A 22,257-nucleotide genomic window follows, 5' to 3' on the forward strand; every position below is an offset into this window, starting at 1 on the left:
TAATTGTCGGTGTAGAGGACCTTGTGCATTTCAGGTAAAATAACAACTCAATGTTTATAACCCAGGACAAATTATCAGCAGCAAGCTAGCTAGCAAGTGCAAGCTAACTAGCTAAATTGCCATACATGTATAATGCTTTTCGACCTGTCCCCAAATTAATGCAATTGGTTTGTTTTGATGTTTTAACCTGCGTGTCATGATTGCGTTTGGTGTAGGGGGACAAAATACATTTATGCACGATAGCGCACGATGGCGCACACACACAGCCGGTTTGAGTTCCGTGTAACTTGTTATGCAAGTGTTGCACACCAACAGATGGAGAAAACCTACATCAGTCGAGCAATTAATTTCAACAATAATCTTCATTTTAATTTGACTTTACAAACAACAAGAGGGCTTATTTGGAGTCTAGTTCTTTGGAGCCAAGACCTATATAAAATAACTTAGCCTACCTCAGCCAGTTATGAGGCTGAAGAGCCTAATAGAAGTAGGACTTTTTTTATTAGGCCGACTTACTATTGCAACTGGTCAAAAATGTAACATCCTACATAAAACAATAATGTAAAGAAAAAAAGTCTGCATGTTCGAACTAAAACAATGTAACTGATAATGAAAAGCGCACATTTGTAAATCCCAAACTCAAAGTTATTGGAAAGGTAGATATAAATTATTTGTGACATTGTGGTTACAATAAAGAATGTAAACAAGATGCTGTGTTTTTATTTACAGTAGTGATGGACAACTGGAGGCATTTTGAAAACAGGTTGTCAAACACTTGTTTTCCACAAGTCTACTGTAGTATTGTAGCAGGTGTAGCCCATCATACAAATGTTTCCTATTAGCAGAACAATATACTTTTTTATAGCCCGGCTACTGTAGTGAAAATCCCTCAACTTGCAATGTATTGGATGCTTAAGTACTCTAAAGTGTTACATTTCTATCTCAAAACAGCAGTACAGTATTTCTTCATCAACATCTTTATGCTTTTTTATCTTTATGCTAATAAAATAACGAGTAAAAATACATTCAAATGCAGGTGTTTATTTAAACTAAATTTTAATTATTGTATCGTCAATTTCTCTAGCCATCTTGACTAGTTCATCTGTGCTTGTCGGCTTGGCAGAGTTATGGATGAATGTGTTCAGTTGATGCCAAACAAGTTTGATCAGGTTTAAATCAGGAGACCTACATGTAGAGCTGAAAAAAATATTTTTAGATATACTTTCAACAGGAGAATGACCCAAAACACAACTCCAGGCTGTGTAAGGGCTATTTGACCAAGATGGAGAGTGATGGAGTGCGGCATCAGATGATCTGGCCTCCACTATCACCCGATCTCAACCCAAATGAGATGATTTGGAAAGAGTTGGACCGCAAAGTGAAGAAAAAGCAGCCAACAAGTGCTCATCATATGTGGGAACTCCTTCAAGACTTGTTGGTAAAGCATTGCAGGTGAATGGTTACTACATGACTCCATATGTGTTATTTCACAGTTTTGATGCCTTCACTATTACTCTACAATGTAGAACATAGTAAAACAAAATACCCTTGAATGAGTAGGGGTGTCCAAGCTTTGACTGGTACTATATATAGATAGATATCGAGAGAGATTATTTTCCCTTTTTTAGTGTCTGAAAAAAGCCTTCGTTTTCTGAAACATTCAAATTACGTAAGCTCTATGCACAGAAACTATTGCTTATCACTATATTCTCTTGATCTCAAAAGAAGGGGAAAAGGGTGAAGTTGATATTGTTGTTGGAAGAATTCATGGAAGTTATACCCCCCTCCTTCTGCTTCCCTCTCTCACCAGCCATCTGTGGGGGAGAGGTGAACAGGGACAATGGCCAGATCCAGTCACCCAACTACCCTGACGACTACCGACCCAACAAAGTGTGCGTGTGGAAGATCACAGTAGCACAGGACTTCCATGTGGGCCTCTCCTTCCAGTCATTTGAGGTAACCGACTGTGAGACAGAAAGGGAAGTAGAATGTAATTTTCACGCGATCCTGTACGAGACCCAGACACTGCTGAGCAGGATGAATAATCAGCATTCAATCTGGGATGACAGCAGCGCATCCAGCACATGCTCTTACTGCCAATCGTATAGTACAGACACTTGGAGATGTAGGACGTGCTAGGACGATAGGACGATACTGTCAAAATAATAGTGGAAATAATCATATTTAAAACCGACATAGCAGAGATGTGAATTCGTAGGACAGTTGGGCATCCTGTGTCAACATCCTCCCCAATCTTCCTTGCCTTATGTCTACCATAGATTGAGAGGCATGACAGCTGTGCTTATGACTACCTGGAAGTGAGAGATGGGAACTCAGAGAGCAGTCCACTGCTGGGCCGCTTCTGTGGCCATGACAAACCAGACGACATCAAGACCAGCTCCAACCAGCTTTGGATGAAATTTGTGTCTGATGGATCAGTGAACAAGGATGGATTTGCTGCCACCTTTTTCAAAGGTCAGATGCCAAGAATAGTGTCCATCTGTGATTAGTGTTTATGATGACACAGGATTGGGTAATATTTTGGGATGCCATGACCTCTGGGTGAGATGGCGTATATAAATGGAGTATATGATGAACTCTTTATTTCTTTGGACTGAAAATACAAAGGGAAGGATGTAGAATTTATGGTTTCCTAGAATGCTTTGCTAAATGTTCTCGTTCTTCTTTCATCATGGCATATTACGACGATGTCTGTACTTGGAAGAGGTCGACTTTGATGAACATACAAAGGGGGGGAAGTGGAAGTAGTTATACAATGTGCAGTAGAACTGATGGTTCCTTTCTTCTTCTTAATTGCATATCACAACGGCCTCTGTGGGTGGTAGAGATGGACGAGTGTTGTAAGCCTGATAATGGGCGCTGTGAGCAGCGCTGTGTGAATACCCTGGGCAGCTACCGATGTGCCTGTGACCCTGGCTTTGAGCTCGCCTCAGACAGACGCAGCTGTGAGGGTGAGTGCAGGGGGTTATTACTTATCCATCTCCTAAAAACACCAATGGAGAATGAATCACACAACTTCACCATCCCACTCACTGGACAGTCTCAAGGTAATAGACAACTCAATCCACAGTCTCACATCACAAAATAATCATCTTTTTATGTATTTATTTTTATTTCACCTTTATTTAACCAGGTAGGCTAGTTGAGAACAAGTTCTCATTTGCAACTGCGACCTGGCCAAGATAAAGCATAGCAGTGTGAACAGACAACACAGAGTTACACATGGAGTAAACAATTAACAAGTCAATAACACAGTAGAAAAAAGGGGAGTCTATATACATTGTGTGCAAAAGGCATGAGGAGGTAGGCAAATAATTACAATTTTTCAGATTAGCACTGGAGTGATAAATGATCAGATGGTCATGTACAGGTAGAGATACTGGTGTGCAAAAGAGCAGAAAAGTAAATAAATAAAAACAGTGTGGGGATGAGGTAGGTGAAAATGGGTGGGCTATTTACCAATAGACTATGTACAGCTGCAGCGATCGGTTAGCTGCTCAGATAGCACATGTTTGAAGTTGGTGAGGGAGATAAAAGTCTCCAACTTCAGGGATTTTTGCAATTCATTCCAGTCACAGGCAGCAGTACTGGAACGAAAGGCGGCCAAATGAGGTGTTGGCTTTAGCGATGATCAGTGAGATACACCTGCTGGAGCGCGTGCTACGGATGGGTGTTGCCATCGTGACCAGTGAACTGAGATAAGGCGGAGCTTTACCTAGCATGGACTTGTAGATGACCTGGAGCCAGTGGGTCTGGCGACGAATATGTAGCGAGGGCCAGCCGACTAGAGCATACAAGTCGCAGTGGTGGGTGGTATAAGGTGCTTTAGTGACAAAACGGATGGCACTGTGATAAACTGCATCCAGTTTGCTGAGTAGAGTGTTGGAAGCAATGTTGTAGATGACATCGCCGAAGTCGAGGATCGGTAGGATAGACAGTTTTACTAGGGTAAGTTTGGCGGCGTGAGTGAAGGAGGCTTTGTTGCGGAATAGAAAGCCGACTCTTGATTTGATTTTCGATTGGAGATGTTTGATATGAGTCTGGAAGGAGAGTTTACAGTCTAGCCAGACACCTAGGTACTTATAGGTGTCCACATATTCAAGGTCGGAACCATCCAGGGTGGTGATGCTCGTCGGGCATGCGGGTGCAGGCAGCGATCGGTTGAAAAGCATGCATTTGGTTTTACTAGCGTTTAAGAGCAGTTGGAGGCTACGGAAGGAGTGTTGTATGGCATTGAAGCTCGTTTGGAGGTTAGATAGCACAGTGTCCAAGGATGGGCCGGAAGTATATAGAATGGTGTCGTCTGCGTAGAGGTGGATCAGGGAATCGCCCGCAGCAAGAGCAACATCATTGATATATACAGAGAAAAGAGTCGGCCCGAGAATTGAACCCTGTGGCACCCCCATAGAGACTGCCAGAAGACCGGACAGCATGCCCTCCGATTTGACACACTGAACTCTGTCTGCAAAGTAATTGGTGAACCAGGCAAGGCAGTCCTTCGAAAAACCGAGGCTACTGAGTCTGCCGATAAGAATATGATTGACAGAGTCGAAAGCCTTGGCAAGGTCGATGAAGACGGCTGAACAGTACTGTCTTTTATCGATGGCGGTTATGATATCGTTTAGTACCTTGAGTGTGGCTGAGGTGCACCCGTGACCGGCTCGGAAACCAGATTGCACAGCGGAGAAGGTACGGTGGGATTCGAGATGGTCAGTGACCTGTTTGTTGACTTGGCTTTCGAAGACCTTAGATAGGCAGGGCAGGATGGATATAGGTCTGTAACAGTTTGGGTCCAGGGTGTCTCCCCCTTTGAAGAGGGGGATGACTGCGGCAACTTTCCAATCCTTGGGGATCTCAGACGATATGAAAGAGAGGTTGAACAGGCTGGTAATAGGGGTTGCGGCAATGGCGGTGGGTAGTTTCAGAAATAGAGGGTCCAGATTGTCAAGCCCAGCTGATTTGTACGGGTCCAGGTTTTGCAGCTCTTTCAGAACATCTGCTATCTGGATTTGGGTAAAGGAGAACCTGGAAGGGCTTGGGCGAGAAGCTGCGGTGGGGGGCGGAGCTGTTGGCCGAGGTTGGAGTAGCCAGGCGGAAGGCATGACCAGCCATTGAGAAATGCTTGTTGAAGTTTTCGATAATCATGGATTTATCGGTGGTGACCGTGTTACCTAGCCTCAGTGCAGTGGGCAGCTGGGAGGAGGTGCTCTTGTTCTCCATGGACTTCACAGTGTCCCAGAACTTTTTGGAGTTGGAGCTACAGGATGCAAACTTCTGCCTGAAGAAGCTGGCCTTAGCTTTCCTGACTGACTGCGTGTATTGGTTCCTGACTTCCCTGAACAGTTGCATATCGCGGGGACTATTCGATGCTATTGCAGTCCGCCACCGGATGTTTTTGTGCTGGTCGAGGGCAGTCAGGTCTGGAGTGAACCAAGGGCTGTATCTGTTCTTGGTTCTGCATTTTTTGAACGGAGCATGCTTATCTAAAATGGTGAGGAAGTTATTTTTGAAGAATGACCAGGCATCCTCAACTGACGGGATGAGGTCAATGTCCTTCCAGGATACCCGGGCCAGGTCAATTAGGAAGGCCTGCTCACAGAAGTGTTTTAGGGAGCGTTTGACAGTGATGAGGGGTGGTCGTTTGACTGCGGCTCCGTAGCGGATACAGGCAATGAGGCAGTGATCGCTGAGATCCTGGTTGAAGACAGCGGAGGTGTATCTGGAGGGCCAGTTGGTCAGGATGACGTCTATGAGGGTGCCCTTGTTTACAGAGTTAGGGTTATACCTGGTGGGTTCCTTGATGATTTGTGTGAGATTGAGGGCATCTAGCTTAGATTGTAGGACTGCCGGGGTGTTAAGCATATCCCAGTTTAGGTCACCTAAAAGAACAAACTCTGAAGCTAGATGGGGTGCGATCAATTCACAAATGGTGTCCAGGGCACAGCTGGGAGCTGAGGGGGGTCGATAGCAGGCGGCAACAGTGAGAGACTTATTTCTGGAGAGAGTAATTTTCAAAATTAGTAGTTCGAACTGTTTGGGTATGGACCTGGAAAGTATGACATTACCTTGCAGGCTGTCTCTGCAGTAGACTGCAACTCCTCCCCCTTTGGCAGTTCTATCTTGACGGAAGATGTTATAGTTGGGTATGGAAATCTCAGAATTTTTGGTGGCCTACCTGAGCCAGGACTCAGACACGGCAAGGACATCAGGGTTAGCAGAGTGTGCTAAAGCAGTGAGTAAAACAAACTTAGGGAGGAGGCTTCTGATGTTGACATGCATGAAACCAAGGTTTTTACGATCACAGAAGTCAACAAATGAGGGTGCCTGGGGACATGCAGGGCCTGGGTTTACCTCCACATCACCCGCGGAACAGAGAAGGAGTAGTATGAGGGTGCGGCTAAAGGCTATCAAACTGGTCGCCTAGAGCATTGGGGACAGAGAATAAGAGGAGCAGGTTTCAGCAGTCTTACTGCTACGCCATCTTGGACACATTATCTTTGCTATTGTCATAATTGATAATGAGCTTCTCAGGAGAAAAATATCCCAATATTGACACTAGTGTAGCTGAAAAGCACTCATCAGTCCCTGTCTTCTAACTAAATGTTGATATTCTTTATCACTTGGACATCAATGTGCCAGATGCTTACTGTGGAGCATAAGTCATGGTTGGAGGATGGAGAAATGGTGCCCATTGTATGCAAAATAGTGCTTAGTACTGTACGTCTTCATCCTCTGTAGGCTACATTTTCATTACATTGTTACATTACAGTCTTATTCTAAAATGGTTTAAGTTAAACATTTTCCTCAGCAATCTACACACAATACCCAATAATGACAGTGAAAACAGGTTTTTATAATTTTTTGCAAATGTGTTACAAATTAAAAAAACATACCTTATTTACATAAGTATTCAGACCCTTTGCTATGAGACTTGAAATTGAGCTCAGGTGCATCCTGTTTCCATTGATCATCCTTCAGATGTTTCTACAACTTGATTGGAGTCCACCTGTGGTAAATTCAATTGATTGGACATGATCTGGAACGGCACACACCTGTCTATATAAGATGTCAGACCAAAAACCAAGCCATGAGGTTGAAGGAATTGTCCATAGAGCGCCGAGGCACATATCTGGGGAAGGGTACCAAAAAAATGTCTGCAGCATTGAAGGTCCCCAAGAATACAGGGGCCTCCATCATTCTTAAATGGAAGAAGTTTGGAACCACCAAGACTCATCCTAGAGCTGGCTCCCAAACTGAGCAATCGGGGGAGGGAGGTCAGGGAGGTGACCAAGAACCCTTGGTCACTCTGACAAAGCTCTAGAGTTCCTCTGTGGAGATGGGATAACTTTCTTGAAGGATAACCATCTCTACAGCATTCTACCAAACAGGCCTTTATGGTAGTGGCCAGATGGTAGCCCCTCCTCAGTAAAAGGCATGCTCAGAGTTTGTCAAAAGGTACCCAAAGACTCTCACAGCATGAGAAAAAAGATTCTCTGGTCTGATGAAACCAAGATTGAACTCTTTGGTCCGAATGCCAAGCGTCACGTCTGGAGGAAACCTGGCACCATCCTTACGATGAAGCATGGTGGTGTCAGCATCATGCTGTGGGGATTTTTTCAGTGGCAAGAACTGCGAGACTAGTCACGATCGAGGCAAAGATAAACAGAGAAAAGTACAGAGATCATTGATGAAACCTGCTCAGGACCTCAGACTGGGGTTCACACTTGTCCCTTTGTTGCACAAATTGAAGATAAAGAGCACAGAACAGTTAGGTGTTGGGTTTGGGGGTCATAGAATGAAATAAAGGAAACATTTTAAAGGAAAAAAGCTAGGTGAAAAGCGTATCAGATTCAAATCAAATTTTCAAATCAAAATGATTTATATAGCCCTTCTTACATCAGCTGATATATCAAAGTGCTGTACATCAACCCAGCCTAAAACCCCAAACAGCAAGCAATACAGGTGGAGAAGCACAGTGGCACAGCACATAGGTACACGTCAGGAAAAACTCCCTAGAAAGGCCAAAACCTAGGAAGAAACCTAGAGGGGAACCAGGCTCTGATGGTTGGCCTGTCCTCTTCTGGCTGTGCTGGGTGGAGATTATAACAGAACATGGCCAAGATGTTCAAATGTCCATAAGTGACCAGCATGGTCAAATAATAGTAATCACAGTGAACAGGTCAGGGTTCCATAGCCGCAGGCAGAACAGTTAAAACTGGAGCAGCAGCACGGCCAGGTGGACTGGGGACAGCGAGGAGTCATCATGTTAGGTGGTCCTGAGGCATGGTCCTAGGGCTCAGGTCCTCCGAGAGAGAGAAAGAAAGAGAGAATTAGAGAGAGCATACTTAAATTCACACAGGACACCGAATAAGACAGGAGAAATACTCCAGATATAACAGACTGACCCAACTATTGCAGCATAAATACTGGAGGCTGAGACAGGAGGGGTCAGGAGACACTGTGGCCCCATCCAATGATACCCCCGGACAGGGCCAAACAGGCAGGATATAACCCCACCCATTTGCCAAAGCACAGCCCCCACACCACTAGAGGGATATTTTCAACCACCAACTTACCATCCTGCAACAAGGCCGAGTATAGCCCACAAAGATCTCCGCCACGGCACAACCCAGTGGGAGGGCAACCCAGACAGGAAGACCACGTCAGTGACTCAACCCACTCAAGTGACGCACCCCTCCTCGGGTCAGCATGGAAGAGCACCAGTAAGCCAGTGACTCAGCCCCTGTAATAGGGTTAGAGGCAGAGAATCCCGGTGGATAGAGGGGAACCGGCCAGGCATAGACCGCAAGGGCGGTTCGTTGCTCCAGTGCCTTTCCGTTCACCTTCACACTCCTAGGCCCGACTACACTCAATCATAGGACCTACTGAAGAGATGAGTCTTCAATAAAGACTTAAAGGTTAAGACCGAGTCTACGTCTCTCACATGGGTAGGCTGACCATTCCATAAAAATGGAGCTCTATAGGAGAAAACCCCACCTCTAGCTCTTTGCTTAGAAATTCTAGGGACATTTAGGAGGCCTGTGTCTTGTGACCATAGCGTACCTGTAGGTACAGTGGGGCAAAAAAGAATTTAGTCAGCCTTTGTTGGCAATGACAGAGGTCAAACGTTTTCTGTAAGTCTTCACAAGGTTTTCACACTGTTGCTGGTATTTTGGCCCATTCCTCCATGCAGATCTCCTCTAGAGCAGTGATGTTTTGGGGCTGTTGCTGGGCAACACAGACTTTCAACTCCCTCCAAAGATTTTCTATGGGATTGAGATCTGGAGACTGGCTAGGCCACTTCAGGACCTTGAAATGCTTCTTACGAAGCCACTCCTTCGTTGTCTTGGCGGTGTGTTTGGAATCATTGTCATGCTGAAAGACCCAACCACGTTTTATCTTCAATGCCCTTGCTGATGGAAGGAGGTTTTCACTCAAAATCTCACAATACATGGCCCCATTCATTCTTTCCTTTACACGTATCAGTCGTCCTGGTCCCTTTGCAGAAAAACAGCCCCAAAGCATGATGTTACCACCCCCGTGCTTCACAGTAGGTATGGTGTTCTTTGGATGCAACTCAGCATTCTTTGTCCTCCAAACACGACGAGTTGAGTTTCTACCAAAAAGTTATATTTTGGTTTCATCTGACCATATGCATTCTCCCAATCTTCTTCTGGATCATCCAAATGCTCTCTAGCAACCTTCAGACGGGCCTGGACATGTACTGGCTTAAGCAGGGGGACACGTCTGGCACTGCAGGATTTGATACGCCCTGGCGGCGTAGTGTGTCACTGATGGTAGGCTTTGTTACTTTGGTCCCAGCTCTTTGCAGGTCATTCACTAAGTCCCCCCGTGTGGTTCTGGGATTTTTGCTCACCGTTCTTGTGATTATTTTGACCCCACGGGGTGAGATCTTGTGTGGAGCCCCAAATCGAGGGAGATTATCAGTGGTCTTGTATGTCTTCCATTTCCTAATAATTGCTCCTACAGTTGATTTCTTCAAACCAAGCTGCTTACCTATTTGCAGATTCAGTTTCCCAGCCTGGTGCAGGTCTACAATTTTGTTTCTGGTGTCCTTTGATAACTCTATGGTCTTGTCCATAGTGGAGTTTGGAGTGTGACTGTTTGAGGTTGTGGACAGGAGTCTTTTATACTGATAAGTTCAAACAGGTGCCATTAATACAGGTAATGAGTGGAGGACAGAGGAGCCTCTTAAAGAAGAAGTTACAGGTCTGTGATAGCTTAGAAATCTTGCTTGTTTGTAGGTGACCAAATACTTTTTTCCACCATAATTTGCAAATAAATTCATAGAAAATCCTACAATGTGATTTTCTGGATTTTTTTTCTCATTTTGTCTGTCATGGTTGAAGTGTACCTATGATGAAAATTACAGGCCTCATCTTTTTAAGTGAGATAACTTGCACAATTGGTGGCTGACGAAATACTTTTTTGCCCCACTGTATGTACGGCAGGATCAAATCGGAAAGATAGATTGGAGCAAGCCCATGTAATGTTGTGTAGGTTAGCAGTAAAACCTTGAAATCAGCCCTTGCCTTAAGCCAGTGTAGGGAGGCTAGCACTGGAGTAATATGATCAATTTTTTGGTTCTAGTCAGGATTCTAGCAGCTATATTTAGCACTAACTGAAGTTTTAGTGCTTTATCCGGGTAGCCGGAAAGTAGAGCATTGCAGTAGTCTAACCGAGAAGTAACAAAAGCATGGATTCATTTTTTCTGCATCATTTTTGGACACAACATTTCTGATTTTGCAATGTTACGTAAATGGAAAAAGCTGTCCTTGAAACAGTCTTGATATGTTTGTCTATGTTCGTCATAAGAGAGATTAGGGTCCAGAGTAACGCCGAGGTCCTTCACAGTTTTATTTGAGACTCTACAACCATCAAGATTAATCATCAGATCCAACACAAGATCTCTTTGTTTCTCGGGACCTAGAATATGCATCTTTGTTTTGTCCGAGTTTAAAAGTAGGAAGTTTGCAGCCATCCACTTCCTTATGTTTGAAACACAGGCTTCCAGCGAGGGCAATTTTGGGGCGTCACCATGTTACATTGAAATGTACAGTTGTGTGTCATCAGCATAGCAGTGAAAGTTAGCATCATGTTTTCGAATGACATCCCCAAGAGGTAAAATATATAGTGAAAACAATAGTGATCCTAAAACTGAACCTTCTGTTAGATTCAGTTTAATAACAAATCATTGACCATTAATGCCATATTTGCAATGATTCATTTATAAATTAATTAAGGGATAGCTAACTTTTTTTTACACCTTATAGCCAGTCAGATGGTTCCTTGCCCTGGAAGTAGTCTATGGGCCAGGAGAAAATGTAATTCATGATTCAGAGTGATTTAAATAGCCAATATTAACTTGAGGGGATTTTGGGCATGAATATTGAATTTAGTCTAATTTCCCCCATCTCCCACATATGTTTTTTGTTAGCCATCTCACTATAAGGTGTAAACAAGTGAACTATCCCTTTAATATCTTCAATTCATTCAGTTGAAATTGATCCCAACCCTGTTATGGGATATTCATTTTTAATGGAATACTGAGAGATTTTGAGATTTCGGTTGTTTTTCTACTTATCAGAGTCAGATGAACTCATTAATACAATTTTTATGTTTCTGAAGTTCTCATGCTATGAGTCGTATATATTTTTTTTAAATATCATGACAATACCAGCACACTGTCAAATGCTCATTTGCAATCGATTAACAACAACCTACTTACCAATTATTGCTGTCTCTTTTTCAGGATCCAATCCGTCTTTTTTCTCCCGATCTTCTCCCCTTTTAGCTTTGCCACCTAGAGTTCACTGTGTCATAAATAATTATCAAAATACATAATGACGCAGCCAGATATTTAAATTTGAGTTAGGTCAGAATATAATGACTCTGTCTTATCTGTACAATGCTCCAAATGACACATACATAGACTGTACCACAGCCATTGTCGCTTAGAATTAGAATGAGCAGAACGGACATTCCCAACTGAAATGGTGTTGGTTTGGGTGAACAGCAAGTAGCCTATTTTCACAGGCGATGGATCTCCGACACAACACCTGTTATCCTTATGGGCATTCTGAGATGGAGATCCCCAAAAAATTACACATTGTGATTTGATCTTCAAACTTGGCGAAAAAATGAATACAAATAATCCATCTGCAAACATGAATAATTCAGTCAGATGCTGTAAAGACTAGAAAGTTATGTAAGTACAGTAACATAATATATCCTCTGTATTTTATATTGTCATACTAGCTAATCATGAACCATACTCAATATTGAACCAGCTAACGTTAGCCGCTAACTTAATAGCAACCCTATAGGCTTGACAGGCTAGTGTTAGTGCAGTTAGCTTGGTGTTCGGTTATACAGTTTTTCTAAAACAAAATACAGAAATGGTTAGTTGAAATGGTTAGTTGTCACAGGCGTCTTCTAGTGTTGTTGAGGGGAAGGGCCTAAAATAAGTGGATTACAACCACATAGAGTCATTGTTTACATTAACAATATGTAAACCATGTTTTATAAATACAATGTGATTCCATAACCCTATAGGCAGTCAAAATTATAGGGTACGAAAATAAACATTCATAGGTTTTTGTGCATTTTAAAAACTTTAAAAACTATTTTCTAGATGGTAGAATAATAGTGAAACATCAAAACTATAAAATAACACATATGGAATCATGTAGTAACCAAAAAAAAAACTTAGACCTGTACGATCTCGTATTTGTGATCATTGTTGAGTGGTCCCTGCAGCATACGATCACAAATATGTAATTGGAACAGTAGAAACACAGCGTATGAGGCAACAAATGCGTCTATACAGCATTGTTGTCTGAAAAGCATCTAAACAATGTTTTGTGCTGATGGGAATTAAAGGTCTTCACAACTTTATTCCTTAATTTCACCTTTTATTGTAAAAGATAAATGTGAAAGTCATCATGCAAACATCACATGGAACACATCCACAGCTAAACTCATTACATAAACCAGTCTAAATAACAGGTTGCACTGACCAAAAAACAGAACATAAGTTAGACACCTAACACTCGACTTGTTTACAATGTACCACATCTCTGGTGAACACAAGGGAGAAATGTAATATTGTTTAGAAAGGAGATGCGTGTCAGCTAAGCTAACAGCAGCTAAATTCTTTATGAATGCAGCCATGTTTGTTTACGTTTGACTTGGTGAAAACTCCCTCATCCCAGAATGCCATTCACTATAAGACGCAAATAAACAACATCAAAAATGGCTGTGCCCATTGTCTGAAAAATATGAATTTAGATTAGCCACATTTCAGCATATTACAAATCTTCTATGTACTTGTTACAGTGTATACAAGAACCGGAGCACATGACTTGACAAGTCGTTTACTGTTTTTGACAAATCGCAACACAAGTAAAATGTTATCACCTCACAGATCATCACACCAAATACAAGCCTACTGCCTAGCCTAATCATATCACAAAAGCTAAACAAGGATGAAACCATTTTAATGGGATTTGTGGGGGGGGGGGGGGGGGTTCATTTCATTTGTGGGTGTTTTTTCAAATCCATGGGGGTAGAAATGTATTGTGGGGGGATATGATGCAGAAAATATTACTATCATGGGGGATTAATCAATAAATTGGGGGCAAACACAGGATAGGTTTATACACTAAATAAAAATAAACCCCTTAGGGGGGTCTGAACTGGCACCATTACAATCTGATGGTGTGTTCAAAACTACTGGGAACTCGTAAATCTCTGACTTCCAACATCACTGCTGGGAACTTTGAAAAAAACAACCTCCGACTGGGATTGTCTCTCTGGATTCCAACTCGGGAACTTGGGCCTCTTTCTAGAGCTCTGACCTTCCGACCTGTAGATCACTGATGTCATGGTTTAACCTAGTAGTTTTTTTAGTTCCCAATTGTCTTGAAAGCACCATAAGTCAGTCGAGTGAACTATCCCTTGTTATAACATCTTTGGTCTGACAGACGCTCATGTGACATCCAGAATGCAGTGTATGATGTCAACAAAATGGCGCCACACATAACCAGCAAATAGCTTAGCATTAGCACATACATGTGATCCATACATACAAATGGTGTGCTACAGTAGAAATGACAACACGATGTACAGAAAATAAGCCACTTACTTTGATAGGAACGCATATATGTCCAAAGTTTGTAAGGAAAACAATGAAGGCAATTTGGGTGCCAGCCAGATAATGTGCTGGGGGGAAAAGTTTGTGCAAAGCCTGTTCTGACTGGAGATGCGTAATGTCTTCATACTTGATCTGGGGAAGCACTGTGGAATTGATTGGGCTCTTGTTGAAGAGAGAAGTTTGTCCCCGGCTCAATAAAGCCTCAATTGTGAATTAATGAGGAGGTGGAACAAACCTCAATTCAAACGGTTGTTTTGCTATGGTTGAAAAGCATATTTTGAAAATCTGAGATGACATTGTTGTTAAGACGACATGATTGCACTTTGTGTGGTATAAACCTGTCACTTTCTTTTTTATTTCCTACTGCCACTCGAAATGTGGTTATTCTTAATTGCTGTACTTAGTGGATGATTATTCCATTTTGTAGAGCTTGGATTCAAAACCTGGTACATATTTCATAACAGGACTACATAGGTATGACCTGACTTTTTTATTTGCTTAATTAATGTTGCAGTTTGAAACATAGGGAGTAGTATTTTGACATTGTGTCACATTCACGTGCTTCATACTTTATTGAACTGTGAACAAGTTCAACCTACCTCTCCACCTTCCCTAAACTATAACTGTTATGTGGTTTGAGTTGTGTTGCCTCGTGGCCACCCCTAATGTCAGCTCTGTATCCCCCCAGCAGCTGCGTGTGGAGGCTTCATTACCAAGCTTAATGGCTCCATCAACACCCCCGGCTGGCCCAAAGAATACCCCCCCAACAAGAACTGTGTTTGGCAGCTGGTGGCCCCCACACATTACCACATCACCCTGCTGTTTGATGTCTTTGAGACCGAGGGCAACGATGTAAGCAGTATAGCCTGAGAACACCCTATAACGCTTACAGATGTTGTGAGTGGGCAGGAATGGGCATTTACAATGACTTCACAGTGAAGGTGACCACGAAGATCTCTGCTCATGAGGGAAATTATTGTCTAGTCCTGTAAGCCGGTGTGTGTGTGCGCTGTGGTTTACTTGGAGTTATTCCATAGTACTTGCTCCAGTTCCTCTTGAGGTGTGTCTGACATGTCCTATGTGGTCTCTTCTTCCCTCAGGTGTGTAAATATGATTATGTGGAGGTGAGGAGTGGACTGACCGCTGACTCCAGGCTTCATGGGAAGTTTTGTGGAACTGAGAAACCAGAAACCGTCACCTCCCAATACAACAACATGCGCATTGAGTTCAAATCAGACAACACAGTGTCAAAGAAAGGCTTCAAAGCCCAATTCTTCTCTGGTAAGCCTTGAAACATTTTTTTTTGCATCAAACATATATTTAAAGTATATGGTCAATGGCTCGAACAGTCTAGTGTCAAAGGGTTTACTGTAGGTGGGTTTAGCAATTTCTGACAATGTTCTGTTCCCATGCAGACAAGGACGAGTGCTCTAAGGAGAATGGAGGCTGCCAACAAGAGTGTGTCAATACCTTCGGGAGCTACAGTTGTCAGTGTCGTGGTGGCTTTGTGCTGCATGACAATAAACATGACTGCAAGGAAGGTACAGAATAACTCATATTTTAATGGATTTATCCATACATTTACATATAGCTATTTCTGTTCATACATGTACCTATCCATATTTATCCATCCACTATTTACAGTGCCTTGCGAAAGGATTCGGCCCCCTTGAACTTTGCGACCTTTTGCCACATTTCAGGCTTCAAACATAAAGATATAAAACTGTATTTTTTTGTGAAGAATCAACAACAAGTGGGACACAATCATGAAGTGGAACGACATTTCTTGGATATTTCAGACTTTTTTAACAAATCAAAAACTGAAAAATTGGGCGTGCAAAATTATTCAGCCCCCTTAAGTTAATACTTTGTAGCGCCACCTTTTGCTGCGATTACAGCTGTAAGTCGCTTGGGGTATGTCTCTATCAATTTTGCACATCGAGAGACTGAATTTTTTTCCCATTCCTCCTTGCAAAACAGCTCGAGCTCAGTGAGGTTGGATGGAGAGCATTTGTGAACAGCAGTTTTCAGTTCTTTCCACAGATTCTCGATTGGATTCAGGTCTGGACTTTGACTTGGCCATTCTAACACCTGGATATGTTTATTTTTGAACCATTCCATTGTAGATTTTGCTTTATGTTTTGGATCATTGTCTTGTTGGAAGACAAATCTCCGTCCCAGTCTCAGGTCTTTTGCAGACTCCATCAGGTTTTCTTCCAGAATGGTCCTGTATTTGGCTCCATCCATCTTCCCATCAATTTTAACCATCTTCCCTGTCCCTGCTGAAGAAAAGCAGGCCCAAACCATGATGCTGCCACCACCATGGTTGACAGTGGGGATGGTGTGTTCATGGTGATGAGCTGTGTTGCTTTTACGCCAAACATAACGTTTTGCATTGTTGCCAAAAAGTTCAATTTTGGTTTCATCTGAGCAGAGCACCTTCTTCCACATGTTTGGTGTATCTCCCAGGTGGCTTGTGGCAAACTTTAAACAACACTTTTTATGGATATCTTTAAGAAATGGCTTTCTTCTTGCCACTCTTCCATAAAGGCCAGATTTGTGCAGTATACGACTGATTGTTGTCCTATGGACAGAGTCTCCCACCTCAGCTGTAGAACTCTGCAGTTCATCCAGAGTGATCATGGGCCTCTTGGCTGCATCTCTGATCAGTCTTCTCCTTGTATGAGCTGAAAGTTTAGAGGGACGGTCAGGTCTTGGTAGATTTGCAGTGGTCTGATACTCCTTCCATTTCAATATTATCGCTTGCACAGTGCTCCTTGGGATGTTTAAAGCTTGGGAAATCTTTTTGTATCCAAATCCGGCTTTAAACTTCTTCACAACAGTATCTCGGACCTGCCTGGTGTGTTCCTTGTTCTTCATGATGCTCTCTGCGCTTTTAACGGACCTCTGAGACTATCACAGTGCAGGTGCATTTATACGGAGACTTGATTACACACAGGTGGATTGTATTTATCATCATTAGTCATTTAGGTCAACATTGGATCGTTCAGAGATCCTCACTGAACTTCTGGAGAGAGTTTGCTGCACTGAAAGTAAAGGGGCTGAATAATTTTGCACGCCCAATTTTTCAGTTTTTGATTTGTTAAAAAGGTTTGAAATATCCAATAAATGTCGTTCCACTTCATGATTGTGTCCCACTTGTTGTTGATTCGTCACAAAAAAATACAGTTTTATATCTTTATGTTTGAAGCCTGAAATGTGGCAAAAGGTCACAAAGTTCAAGGGGGCTGAATGCTTTCGCAAGGCACTGTACATATAGCCATTGACATCCTATTTTACATGGATTATGACATCAAAAAGTTGGGGATAGGATATGTCCTCTTAGATTACTGATTGAATCAGCCATGTTTATCTTTCAGCTGGCTGTGATCATGTGGTGAGCATTGTGTTAGGCACCATCACCAGCCCCAACTGGCCTGACAAATACCCCAGCAAGAAGGCCTGTACCTGGGCCCTCTCCACCACCCCAGGCCACCGCATCAAAATCGTATGTTTACTGCTGTGTCATGATCAAACCAAGTCAAATTTTATTTGTCACATGCTTCGTAAACAACAGGTGTAGATTAACAGTGAAATGCTTACTTACGGGCCCTTCCCAACAATGCAGAGAGAGAAATAATAGAAAAATAATAAACACTAGGAATAAATGCTCAATGAGTAACGATAACTTGGCTATATACACAGGGTACCAGTACTGAGTTGATGTGCAGGAGTACAAGGTAATTGAGGTAGAAATGTAAATATATGTAGGGATTAGCATAGTTTTAAAGACACCTGTAATGCTTACAATTTACATTATAACGGTACATAGTCATTAGTGGAAGATGGGTCATGTAGATTATTACTGTTGTTAATAGCTCACCACCGATCTCACTGAATCTACATTCACTTTTAAAGGTTTTCAATGAGATCGACATGGAGGCTCACCTGGAGTGTGCCTACGACCACCTGGAGATCTACGATGGGCAGGATGGCCGGGCCCCCAGTCTGGGACGTTTCTGTGGCATCAAGAAACCCTCGCCAGTCATCTCCAGCGGCAACGAGATGTTTATGCGCTTCTTCTCTGATAACTCAGTCCAGAAGAGAGGCTTTGAGGCTTCACACAGTGCAGGTGGGTGACACATATACTAGCATTAGCATTTTGTGATACCAGAAAGAAAAGGATTGAAATGGATAATGCTCATTGGTGCACACAGGTATATGGTTGAACTGCTAACATGTTGTTTTGATTTCAGAGAGATGAGAATAGTCAACTAATATTCATTGTATAATACATTATTCAACCTTTTTCCATGTAGGTCTGGTCAATCCACTGCCATAACCCATTTAAGATATTGATAATAAATGTTACGTATGCCTCTTGGAGGATGGAACGCATCAACCTGCTACATCTCAACTCCCAGTGAATTGAAAAAGTATGTGATCGTAGGTGCTGGGAAGGATGACAGAGGCAGAGAAAAATACTGTTTACAGGGAAATTAATATTCCTTAACACGGTAAAATGGGGAAAAGGGGCTGGACGGAACCAAAGCAAAGAAAGTAAAATGAAGGAGTCCCCTCCTACCTTACCTACCTTTCCATTTCTTACCTAACCTTTAGCACCACCCGGCACGCTAACCAAAATACATGGGGTGGTCCACCCAGGTCTTGCATAGCGTGCATAGACAGATTAAATACTATGGGTTATGTATGCCCGTATGCCTCTTGCCCAAATACTCCCAAGGTGCGTTCCTCTTCCCCCCCTGGAAACAAATGAAACGGAATAATTTACGTGAACAATTTCAATGAACCAAAAACACTAAGTCCTTTTGGCATACACAAACCTCTGAAGGAGTGGCTACAAAATAATAACAAAACTTTCACTGACCAACAACCAACACAGGACATAAAAATAAGCTCTCCTCCCTGAGGGAGGAACACTGGCTTTTACCAAGCTGGAGAAGGCATTTTTAATTGAAGAGACAGCTGTTTCCCTTGATGAGGTGGAGGGGTCAGAGCTCCAATCAGTGATGGGGTCGACCAATCAGCTGCTTTAGGATTCCAGGAAGGCATTTCCTGAATTACACACACATACAAACCCACAACACAGAAACTGGGGAGCGTAACAATAATAATAATCCATTAACTCCAGCAGACCAGTTAAGTGGTATTCATTCATCTTACCAAGGCCTTTGATCCAGTTGGGACTAATTTTGTCCCTCAGATCAATCAAAAAGGCTTACTTTTTCCCAAAGACAACTCTAATTACTGGGAGGTTGAAAAGTATGTGCAACAAGGATTTGATCCTGGGACCATTGTTTACCTCCATCATTAATGATTATCTCTCTTTGTCTACTGATGCAAATGTATTCTTGTATGCTGATGTCAATGTCTCTGGTTTTTGATTCTCATCTTGTCTTGGTATTATATTATCCCTAACATACAGTACATTATGTTTGTAATGTGTGATTCAGCAGGCAGTGTGACAGCATCTACATTTTTTTGTCAGGACCCATGAATAATGAGATATGAATTCATTAGTATGATTGGGGGTGACAATGCCCATGTTGCCACCTGGGTTTGTGGTTTTTGGTCTCTTTCAAAAAAGAAAACAAAGGGACAACAGGTCAGCTTTTTCAGATGGGTATAATGTTATAGAATCCCACATGGAATGTAGAGGAGAAACACTGCTTTTCAGACAATTATTTGTTGATAAATTGGACATTCCATATCTCAATGAGTTCCTTCTCTGAGGCTCTGTCTCTTTTTTTGTGGCTGTGAGTTCTCAGAATGTGGAGGAACCCTGAAAGCTGAGGTCAAGACCAAAGATCTTTATTCGCATGCCCAGTTTGGGGATAACAACTACCCAGGGGCGTCTGACTGCCAGTGGGTGGTATCCGCTGAGAAGGGCTATGGAGTAGAGCTCATCTTCCAAACCTTTGAGATTGAGGAAGAGGCAGACTGTGGCTATGACTACATTGAACTATTTGATGGTGCTGATGTCAAGGCCCCAAGGCTTGGTCGCTACTGTGGATCTGGGGTAAGGACAACAAAAGGTTTCAGTACACCTACTAGACTGTAACAACTACTGTACATATATAGTGCATTCACAAAATGTCAGGGGTGTCTGCCTACTTAAATGTAGAGGTATAAGATAATCTTTCTCTCTCTCTCTCTCTTTTATTTATCTTCCAGCCTCCTGAGGAAATCTACTCTGCTGGGGATGCCATTGTTATAAAGTTCCATTCTGATGATACCATCAATAAGAAGGGCTTCCATGTACGGTACATGAGCACAAAGTTCCAAGACACATTGCACACAAGCAAGTGAGCCCCTCTTTACCAAGACTTAAGAGGAGGAGACTGTGCACCCCAAAGTGTTGACACTCCCAGTTCCCTAAGAGGAGCGGATGCTTGGATAGCTGCCCCCCCCCCCCCCATACCCCACTCTGCCCAAAGCCAGCTGTAAGGAGTCAAGCCATGCAGCAGTAGAGAGCGTTTTCAAGTTTGTATCATTTAGATTAGGGAGGGTGGATGAGAGAGTGGATATGTGTGGGAGATCTGAAATGAATTCCCCAAAAGTTTGTCATTTCCTCAAGATAACAAAAAGGATCCCACAGGTCTGTAAGGATCAGTGGGATGGTGGTATAACTATATAGGATACAGGATTATCAGGGTTTTAGGGAATAGGTTCCCCAACCACCTTCCAAGTTCCCCAACCACCTCCTAACTTGAAATCCAGCTGAGCCCTAACTTCTTGGGAAGATAACCTTCCCACCTTGCCTTGGTTCCTAAATATGTCTATCTACTCTTGACTTAAATCTTGGCACTATACATGTGTATCATTGAGGGTTGCACATTGATGATTAGGAAAGACGGATAGAACTGGGGAAATTTGTTTTAAGCACACAGTTGTAATTAGTATGGTCTTGCAATGCAGAACTGGGATGACCCCCCCCCACCCCACACACACACACATGATTGATGTTAGCAGAAGAAGAAAAGTGAACATGTGTTGGTATTCTTTTCAAGGGCTAGGCTAATAAATATAGATAACTGTAGATTAAGGTGGTGGTCTGTTCTTTTCCAATTGTTTTTATGATTTGTCCCAAATAAAGACTCCCTTACGTACAGTTGAAGTCGGAAATTTACATACACTTAGGTTGGAGTCAATTAAACTTGTTTTTTCAAGCACTCCACAAATTTCTTGTTAACAAACTATAGTTTTGGCAAGTAGGTTAGGACATGTATTTTGTGCATGACACAAGTAATTTTTCCAACAATTGTTTACCTACAGATTTCTTCACTTATAATTCACTGTATCACAATTCCAGTGGGTCAGTGGGTCACTAAGTTGACTGAACCTTTAAACAGCTTGAACAATTTCAGAAAATGATGTCATGATTTTAGAAGCTTCTGATAGGCTAATTTACATCAGTTGAGTCCATTGGAGGTGTACCTGTGGATGTATTTTAAGGCCTACCTTCAAACTCAGGGTCTCTTTGCTTGACATCATGGGAAAATCTAAAGAAATCAGCCAAGACCTTCGGAAAAAAATTGTGGACATCCACAAGTCTGGTTCATCCTTGGGATAAATTTCCAAACGCTGAAGGTAGCACGTTCATCTGTACGAAGAATAGTACGCAAGTATAAACACCATGGAACCATGCAACCTTCATACCGCTCAGGAAGGAGACGCGTTCTGTCTCCTAGAGATTAAAGTACTTTGGTGTGAAAAGTGCATATCAATCCCAGAACAACGGCAAAGGATCTTGTGAAGATGCTGGATTAAACAGGTACAAAAGTATCTATATCCACAGTAAAACGAGTCCTATATCGTCATAACCTGAAAGGCCGCTCAGCAAGGAAGAAACCACTGCCCCAAAACCTCCATAAAAAAGCCAGACTACGGTTTGCAACTGCACATGGGGGCAAGATCGTACTTTTTGGAGAAATGTCCTCTGGTCTGATGAAACAAAAATAGAACTGTTTGGCCATAATGATGTTAGGAGGAAAACGGGGGAGGCTTGCAAGCCGAAGAACACCAGCACGGGGGTGGCA

At 42.5% G+C, this 22,257-nt stretch overlaps 1 protein-coding gene across 3 annotated transcripts in view; it reads left to right on the forward strand.

Moving 5' to 3' along the window:
- The window catches only part of LOC135548358 (bone morphogenetic protein 1-like), a 55,431-nt gene extending 34,174 nt beyond the window's left edge, over window positions 1–21,257 (forward strand). For 2 of the 3 annotated variants that reach the window (XM_064977878.1, XM_064977880.1), the window contains 10 exons: window positions 1,811–1,956; window positions 2,280–2,475; window positions 2,847–2,972; window positions 14,886–15,049; window positions 15,298–15,478; window positions 15,613–15,738; window positions 17,578–17,705; window positions 18,116–18,329; window positions 19,987–20,237; window positions 20,393–21,257. In XM_064977878.1, coding sequence (XP_064833950.1) covers window positions 1,811–1,956; window positions 2,280–2,475; window positions 2,847–2,972; window positions 14,886–15,049; window positions 15,298–15,478; window positions 15,613–15,738; window positions 17,578–17,705; window positions 18,116–18,329; window positions 19,987–20,237; window positions 20,393–20,527 — 1,667 coding nt within the window. In that variant the 3' untranslated portion in view covers window positions 20,528–21,257. The remainder of the gene's footprint in view (window positions 1–1,810; window positions 1,957–2,279; window positions 2,476–2,846; window positions 2,973–14,885; window positions 15,050–15,297; window positions 15,479–15,612; window positions 15,739–17,577; window positions 17,706–18,115; window positions 18,330–19,986; window positions 20,238–20,392) is intronic. The other variant, XM_064977879.1, reaches the window with a different exon arrangement.
- Window positions 21,258–22,257: the final 1,000 nt, after the last annotated feature.

Source organism: Oncorhynchus masou, chromosome 11 (assembly GCF_036934945.1).
Source record: "Oncorhynchus masou masou isolate Uvic2021 chromosome 11, UVic_Omas_1.1, whole genome shotgun sequence".
Classification (NCBI taxonomy): Eukaryota; Metazoa; Chordata; class Actinopteri; order Salmoniformes; family Salmonidae; genus Oncorhynchus; species Oncorhynchus masou.